The sequence below is a fragment of the Cryptomeria japonica genome, chromosome 11 (genome assembly GCF_030272615.1).
Source record: "Cryptomeria japonica chromosome 11, Sugi_1.0, whole genome shotgun sequence".
Lineage (NCBI taxonomy): Eukaryota > Viridiplantae > Streptophyta > Pinopsida > Cupressales > Cupressaceae > Cryptomeria > Cryptomeria japonica.
The window spans coordinates 622,065,469-622,075,102 of NC_081415.1; the positions used below are offsets into that span (position 1 = coordinate 622,065,469).

At 31.4% G+C, this 9,634-nt stretch overlaps 1 protein-coding gene across 1 annotated transcript; it reads right to left on the reverse strand.

The window, feature by feature from the left end:
• Positions 1-3,411: 3,411 nt before the first annotated feature.
• LOC131063138 (cytochrome P450 716B1) lies at positions 3,412-6,208 on the reverse strand. Its single transcript, XM_057996904.2, has 3 exons — positions 5,249-6,208; positions 4,176-4,363; positions 3,412-3,920 (listed from the first exon to the last, which is right to left on the reverse strand). Exons 1-3 carry the CDS (start codon positions 6,177-6,179, stop codon positions 3,609-3,611), a joined length of 1,431 nt encoding a protein of 476 aa, XP_057852887.1. The 5' UTR covers positions 6,180-6,208; the 3' UTR covers positions 3,412-3,608.
• Between the last annotated feature and the right edge of the window lie 3,426 nt (positions 6,209-9,634).

Below are 9,634 nucleotides of genomic sequence, written 5' to 3' on the forward strand. Positions count from 1 at the left end.
GCATGAGCAACCAAAATTTTGACCTAAAGAGGATGAGGAAGGAAACGTATTCTTTGTTGCACAAAGGAGACCATGGGCACCAAGATAAGGTATGCCTCAAGATCCTCTTTCTTTTAATGTTCCTTATGCAAGCCCCTATGCCAATAATAATAATTGGCAACCTCAAAATTATTGTAATTGGTCAAATTATGGGAAAAAATCTTGGATAAACTAGCAACCTTCATGGTAAAATTACCAAATTATGAATGCACAACCTAATCAAGGTAATTGCTAGCCATCTCAATGAAATTGGCAATCATCACCTCAATGGAGGGGAGGACAACAATAGCTAAATCAACCTGTTGGTTACCTGCACCCACCTACTCCTCCTACTCAAAAAGCCAGTCCTAATGCAAGTGGACCTAGACTCACTCAGTTACCAGCACAACCTGCACTAAATCCTAATAGTAAAGCATAGTAGAAGGCATTTTCTACTAATCCTTTTCAGTACCTTTCTTATGCTGCGAATGTCAGTCACATGTAATTACGTTCAAGAAAAACCTTGGGAGTTCCTAATTCACCTATTATCACTGAGCTTTCTTCAAAGGAAGAAGAACAATTAGGAAATGTAAATTCCCAAATTAACATGTCTATTCCAATAGGACAACCTGATCCAACACAAACTGTTGATCAAGAACCTCCATTTCCTCAGAGGTTAGCAGTAAAAGAACCTAAGACAGTGCCAACCTTTGATTTTCTAGATCATCTTAAACATGTTTGTGTTAAGATACCCTTATTCCAAGCAATCAAAGATGTGCCCATTTATAGACAGGATATAAGGGAGATGTGACTAAAGAATCCAGGTAGGAAAAGGAAAGACCCACAGACTATTCATGTAATGGATCAATTAGCAAATATCATGTTGGAAAAAATAGTAGTCTCTAAGTATTCTGACCTTGGTAGTCCTATGGTAGAAATAGCAATCAACCGAGTTCTGGTTAAAAAAGATCTTATAGATTTGTTGGCTGCTATAAATGTTATGACCAAGGATCTCATGCAAAGTCTAAGTATCACCAACATAAGGCCTACACCCATTATGTTTCAGCTTGCTAATAGTAGAATAGTTACACCCAATGGAATTATAGAGGATCTTGTTGTCACTTTAGATTCTTGGGAATATCCAACAGATTTTATGATTTTATCACCTGAAGCTACTTTGGCGGGATATCCTATTATATTAGGAAGGTCAAGGCTAGCCATCACATACGTTTATATAGGATGCAAGTCTGGAGATATGACAATCTCAAATGGTGATACAACTAAAAATTTAATTCTTTATCCACCAACACAACCTCATGAAGAAGATGAACCCCCAGTTTGTCTTGATTTAGGTGATGAATTTGAGGAATTAAATTCTCTTAAAACACTTATGATGATTGGTAGGAGCTCTATTTTGAAGTTACAGGATGATGATGAAGTTTTATCCAAAATCATCGAGAATAATTTTTTAATTGGACAAGGAAACAAAGAATTGTCTTGCATATTCTTCACATCCTTTGCCAATATTATTGCCACCTCCCTCTAAACATACATTCTTGAGAAAATCACATTTGCTACATACTTTGTTACCCCATGAAGTCAAGACTCCATGTATTAGTCCAACTTCTATGATAGAATTGACTAAAAAACTACAATTCTCTCAAGGAAGATTCCTAAACATCAATAGTAAATTGATTAAGCCCCAATGGGAATCCTTGGCCACCCTTTTAAAAGCCCACAAACATGCATTTGCTTGGGATTATCATGATATGAAGGGACTGGACCTTATGCTTTGTATACACAAAATTTACATCAAAGAAGATAGAAGACAAATAAGGCAGCCTCAGAGGAGGGTGAACCCTGCAGTAAGATAAATTGTTAAACAAGAGTTGCAAAAATTATTAGATGCGGGATTTATTTATCCTATTTATACTTACATATTAAAATAATGACTTTTGTTAATCTAAATGCATAATCATTACTTGTCTTAAAATATTGTTGGGATTGGATTAATATCTTACATGTTTCAACTACATATGCTGCTAACATAGCTATCTTAGATAAACTATGTGAAAGACACTAAGAAATATCCTTCTTGAGGAGTTAATTTTTAAATATTTTTTTATATTTAAAAAAATAGGCACCTCAATAAAGACATCTCTCATGTATTTTATATTGATTTATCTAAGATAGCATGCTATTTTTTAAAATATATGTTTGTTTATTTTAATTTTACTGTTCATGATTACAACATATTTAATTTTTGTGGAGGTATTTTGATTAAGTTAATAATTTATGAAGAAATTGATTTTTCAATTCAATAATTACATGATAAAATTTAAATATTTTAAGATGAATTTTAAACTATCTAGTTTTATATTACACATTGCATATTCATAATAATAATTAAATAATATATAATTACTTTAAATTCATTAGTGTGCTAACTTTTGAATTATTCAATTTTATATCAGATATTCCAAATCCATAATAAGAATTGAATATTATGTAATAAATTTAAATTCATATTTATGAACATGAATGAATGTGTTTATATGCATACCAATATTAAATTATATTAAATTTATTTTGAAATATTAAAAATCTTTACAAATAATTACTAGTGTAATAATTATAGTATATATAATTAATAAAAGATAATCGCAACATTTTCATCTAAAATTCTATTTTAGTTAAAATAAAATCAATTTGTAATAAATATTTTATGTGATTTTTAAATATAGAATTACAAATTTAATAGCTTTTGATATAATTTATTTAATATTTATTTGAAAAATAAATAAATGATAATAAATAATTTGATATTTGTACTATTTTGTAAATATTAAATTATAGATAATAATTTTGAAAAGTTAGTTAAAACTAATTGTTTTATACTCTTGCTATACCATATAAAGGTTGGTGGTGCTTATGTAACAAATTACTTATGTGACAAGTTAGGTACAAGGATAGATAAGATAATTCTGCTATATATATCTACCGCCATCCTAATGCATTAATCAATCACTCATCTAATATCCAATTTTCATTTTTGTTCTTGCTAACTCATAATAAATATTAAAATAATGTAAAAAGTAAATAGATAATTAATATTATAGACATATGTCATTTATGCATTAAGTTAGAGCCTCTAACCCACCGCGATCCCATTTCTTTCACTTACTAACACTAATGAACTCTACATAATTGGACGATGAATTAAACTACTCCATTTTAGAAGTCATGTTATCCTTAGACCAACCATACTAATGAGACACCCTGAAGAAATGAAAAAAAAAAAAATTAATGTTTTTTCAATCTACATTAAACTTTGATAAAAATTCAGTACTTTAATTAATAACTTTTACCATGTATAACATTTTTATCATTTTTCATTAAAGATTATTTCTATTAATATTAATTTATTCAAAATAATACATTTTATAAAACACTCTTGCAAATATTGATTGCTATAATACATGATAGGGTCTAATAACATCTGGCTATAATATCTAAGCTCCTTGAGTGCCAACCTTTGTAGGCTTATTTCTAGCTAATATGATTAAACCCCCACCACGATGGATCATTGCTTAAACATTAGGGTCCTGAGAGCGTGGAAACAGTCGAAGAGGCATTCCTTGCTCAGGAATAGGAAGCGGATTAGCAGAGATATTCTCATTTGCGTCCATCAATTCCCAAGTAAAATTTTTGACTATGTTGTGAAGAAACACCAGAATTATCATCCGTGCATATTCATTGCCCGGGCACATTCGACGGCCCCCTCCAAACGGCACAAATGTATACGGTTCTGGCCCACTTCCTTCGAACCTCCCTGGATCAAATTTCTCTGGATCAGGGAAATACTCTGCTTTCTTATGTGTTGAATATGCTGCCCAAGCTAACTGCACTTCATTCCACAGAATTGATAAGCCTAAAAAATTATACTAGCAATCCAATAGCTAATTAAATATATCAGATTCAGATTTTTACAGTCCATGTTGGGTGTAATCAACATTTCAGATCACAAATGATCCATCATCAATCCAATATACTTTTGATGTTGAGTGCAATTAACATTTCAGATCACAAATGACCCATAGAAAGAAAAATCAAAGTTTTTATGCGAGAGAAATATTTGGTTCTTTTGATGTGCTCACCTTCCAACCTTTGGGAATGAGGAATCCATCGTAAGAGATGTCTTCGGAGGACATCCGTAATGAGCCTGCAGCTGCAGGTTGCAATCTCAGCGTCTCCTGTGCCGCTCTCCATGAATACTTCATCTTATGTACGTCATCCCATTTCAGCTCCTGCCTCCCCTCCATCTCTCTCATGATCTGCAAATGTTCTGCCGCTTTCCTCACGTCAGTAGTTTTGTATGGAGTGATTAATGTTTGAGAGAACAATGTGCACATTATAAGGATTAAACAATATACTGTAGAGCTTTGATTTGTTGATGGCGTTCATCTCAAATCATTTTAATGGTCTATAATAAATTATTTTAACAAATCAAAATTTAGAGTGTTATTTAAATCTAATCTAAGATGTGAAATTATACTGGTTTCTTTAATAAAATTCATCTATTAGTACAATCAATCAAAGCTTAAAGTGTGCTGTTTAAACACAATCTAATATGCAAAATTCTTTAATAAGATCTATCTATTAGTACAATCTCATATGAATCACTTAAATAATTCAAACTCATGATTGTATTCTTTAAATCAAATTCACTATATAAAATATAAAAAATTATACTAACTTCTTTAGATCCACTTTTCAAATAAATCATCTAAAAACAAATCAAAACTTCTGGTTAAGAAAAATCAAATAGGGGAAGAGCACCAGCTACTGTTCATGTTCCAATAGCTTTTTTGGACCATAATTGATCCATTTGTGCACTTTTATTGGTACCCATGACACACAACTAATGGGACATTTGTGCATAAGTATTGACAATTTTAAGTGCATGGTTATTGGGGTATCTTTATGCAGGCTTCAAATGACATTCAAGTGTACTTTTTGACCTTGACACACATAACAGATCCCACAGCATGCATCTTACTACCCAGAAGCCAAAATAATAGCTATAAACAGTTAAGTCGCATGTGAAGCCAGCCAAAATAAATCATACCCTTTAGAATCTATGGGTGCACCAAGTTAGCTATAACAGCTACTTTTCTGGATGAAAAGAAAAAAAATAGAAATTTAAAAAAAGGCAGGTGGTGTTTTATACCTTGGAGCACTTGGGTGTAGCAGTGAGGATGGAGAGCCAGATTTCTAAGTAGAAAAGTTAGGGTGACAACGTTGGTGTCGTGGCCGCCCACCAAAAGCACCATCATGTTATCTATAATTTCATGATCCGCCATTATCTGCCCATGGTCATCAGCATTACAGAGAAGGAAGGACAAGAGGTCCTGCTCCATTGAAGCGGACCCATTTAACAGATCCTCCCTCCTCTTATCAATGACCTTCTGCAGTACTTTGTGGATTTGCTTTCTAGCGGCTAATCCTCTGTGGTATGGCGTTCCAGGGAAATCCAAAGGGATCTGCACAATTCCTTCTACTACACGTTTGAAAAGGATATACAATTCTCTTTGTTGCACTTCATCCCTCATACTTACAAACAAACTGCAAGCCACTGCAAACATACCATGCTTGATGAGATGAAAAGCCTCCACTTGCTGCTTTCCACTCCAGTAACTTTTCACCTCTTCACTCACAATACAATCCACTGTGCCTACGAATTTTTGCATGGCTTGCGCCTTTAAGAACGTCATGAGCATCTTTCTAACTTGTCTGGCTTCATCACCCGTCTTGCTAAGTAATGAACTCCCAAACATGTTCATAACAGAGTGAGGATAATAGTTTTGGACATGATCTGTATTGAAAAGAAATCGATTGCCTTGAGCACTGTACAAAATGGCCACAGAGCGTCCAAACACAGATAACTTGAAGATATTTCCAAATCTCTTATTTCTATCCTCTAGAAAGCTCTCGAAGCCTTTAGCCCATATGGAGGCTAGAAGCTGAGGCATTTCTCCTACTAGAGGCCACCCAAACCTTCCTGGAGGGAGATTGGGCTTTGGCATTGAAAGAGTGGGCATTATAATGTAAACAAGCAGGGCAAATGCCATGACTGAACCAGCTATAACGAGGATATCCATGCCAATTTCTCTAATGTTTGACGGTAATGGGAAATGGTGAGAGTGGCCCTCCTTATAGCCGATTTCATCCTCTTGAACAATTAATCTTGAGTTTAATTACAACCCACCTACTAATATGACAGTAATTGTGCATCGAAGGAAGGTGCTTTAAAGTTGTCTAAGCCCACAATAATTCAATTTTAGTAGGTTTCAAAATTCAATTCATATAATCTAGCTTACAATTTGCAGTCTCAATACCATCGACTCAGTTGACTATATTAATCTGGGCCTTAATGAAATCGATCACTCTTCAATTATGAAATCTTTGACCTCATTAATGTGAACCTTCTTAAATACTCGCCAACTTTATCGAAGGAGATTAAATGATATCTTAAGGAAAATAATTGCTAGCACGACCTTAATAAATGCTAGGAAAATAATTGGATCAAGATAGAAAATAAATGCACGATCTTAATAGTTTGTAGTAATAAATTTTAGGATAATAATTTGTAAGTGATAATTGGTAATATAAAAATAATAATAATTAGTCTAAATATTCTAGATATGTAATTTTTTTTTTTATATTCACTATCGTGGAATTTGGAGGTGTCCTCGCCGAAGCGAGACTAATAGACTAATCCGAATTTGGAGGTGTCCTCGCCGAAGCGAGACTAATAGACTAATCCCCCAGTGTGTATGACCCGCTCACAAGGTAGCAACACACACAAAGTTAACACAGCCGGGGACTCGAACTCAAGACCATGGGGAGCATACCCACGCCTTAAGTTGCGATCCACGACCGGCAAGCTAGGGCCGAAGCCCGATATGTATATTTTTTAGATTAAACGTGAAACTATAAATCAATTTTGTGATCATTGTTAAAATAAATATTTGAGTAGGGTTTGAATTTTGATGACAAGAACAACACAACAATTTAGCCATCACACCATGTCAATATTAGTTAGGTATATTTATTTAATAAGTATTGAGAAATATAAATTTTTAGAATCATTTTTATTTCACTTTAGAATTATATTATTTGTTTTATGAATTTGTAACTTTTTTGAAGATAAATTGTTTATAATTTATTTTATCAAAATTTGGTATATCATTTTGTGATCTATTTTTTTGCTCCTCTTCATGATGGATCACAAAGCTTAATTAGAAATATTGATAGAAAATATATAATTTTACTCTAAGAAATATTTACAAAGATAAAATAAACTAAGATATCATGGCTTTAATGGTTTAGCTAGTTATATTTGAAGAACTATTTTTACTATTTCATGCATAAATGCTCAACTTAGAAATTATGCGTAGAAGAATGGTACACGTATTTACCTGGAAGAAAATGACGTGGTCTGTAAACCCACCTTGCGCGGTCACTTATGTCTCACGCCATAATTTTTGATCGTCACAAAGTCAATTTCATTAAAAAGCGTGCCAGACAAACTTCATACTTGCCTCGTTCAACGTGCCTTAAAAATGTCCGGTATTCATTGTCAACAAGCTAACTTTTCATGGGTTCCACATAGGCAAAATGGCCCGCCCCATGCCATCACCCTCCACTCAAACGGTCCCATCAAAATGTTTTTAATTTTTTTACTCGGGAATGGAGATACCTCGATTGTTGTGCGGACTACTCCATGTTTTGAAAAGGAAGTTTGTTTTTTATGTTAGTTTTATTTGTTCATTTTAATATGAAGTTTTTTATATGTTTATATTATTATTTTATTTGTTTTTTTATATGAATTTTTAAATGTGTATATAATATTTTTTATTGTATATAATATTATTTAATAGATTTATTAAATTATAATGTTTAAATTTTAAGCAAATCTATAAAATAAATAATTTTAAAATTTATTTAAACTTTAAATATAACTACAAAAATTTCCTTAAAATTACAATGCTTAAATTTTAAGGAAATCTATAGTAATTTTTTTTTCATAATTGTTTATTTTTAAAACATATTTAAAATTTAATTAACAATTATGGAAAAAAATATTACTATATACAGTAGATAAAGTCAACTATGGTTAAATTTTTAAAAAAGATTAGAGTTCAACTAGGGTTATATATATTTTAATTAAAGTAAGAGTTCAATTAGGGTTTAATTATGATTCAAGTTGGGATTACCATTTGATAAATCTTAGGGTTAGGGTCAATTTTAAGGTTCAAATAGAATTTGAGCTACCATAAAAATTATAATGTTTAAGTTTTAAGTAAATCTATAAAAATATAACTTAAATTTTTATTGTAACTCTAATGGAATTGACATAACCCTAAGATTTATCAAATGACGGTAATCCAATTTCAAAGATTTTATAAAAATAAACCAATATGAAAAAAAATTACTATAAAAATTTACTTAAAATTAATTTTATAAATTTACTTAAAATTTAAGTATTATAAGTTAAAAGTAAATTTTAAAATTATTTCTTTATTAAGTTTCCTTAAAATTTAAACATTATAATTTAATAAATCTATTAAATAAATAATATTATAACAATAAAAAATAATTAAATTAAAAAATTAGGCATATTTATTTACACAATAAGAAAATAACATATGAAAAATATTCTATATCATATTTATCAAAAAAAATATAACAATAAAAAATATTATATACACATTTAAAAATTTATATATAAAAAAATAAATAAAATAATAATATAAACATATAAATTTTTTCTTTTTTTTTTTCAAATTTGTCTTTTTTTTCTTCAATTTTCAATTGTGGTGTGGTGTGAAACTTATCTTTAATGGTTGGTCGAAGAATATAAATACCAAAATGGATGCTAGATAGCTAATAATCCAAATAGCTTTTATGGTTTTAATCAATAATTTCACCAAAACTTTTAGTATGGAAAATAAAAATTACTTAACAAAGAAAATAACAAAATGATTTGTGGTCCTGCCACTGGCCTTCTTAATGTTCCTATGGGTCAACCCCCCTTTTTTGGCAGCTTTTTTTATATTAAATATAGTGTTATCAACAGAATTACAGCACGAGGAGGTTCCAAAATTAAGTCAGCTCCGGAGGCATGCCTCACACGGAGAGTAAGTCACAAGAGCAGCCAAAAATGTAAATTACATAGTGAAGCAGCTATACAATAACATAAAAGGTATTAATGCAGCAGGTCTTCAAACTGTTCAACCCAAGCTGTCCATCCGAGAGGTCCTTCCATCCAAGTGATGCTTTTATTAGCTTGGATTTGAGCAATCATTTTTATCTGATCATCAGTCGCATTCTTGTTTTTGGTAATTTCCTTGTGCAGCTTTTTCACCGTTTTATTGAAAAAAACCATATTGTTCATGTGGTTACGATAGTCGTAACCGTCTTTCATTTCAAACACGAACATAGTAGAGTGCCCCATCTTGAGGAATCTGAACAGTTTCTCCCTCTCGATCATCATCGTAATACAAACCTGCGAAGAGATTTTAATAAGGGTGAGTTTAAGGTATAACTCAGT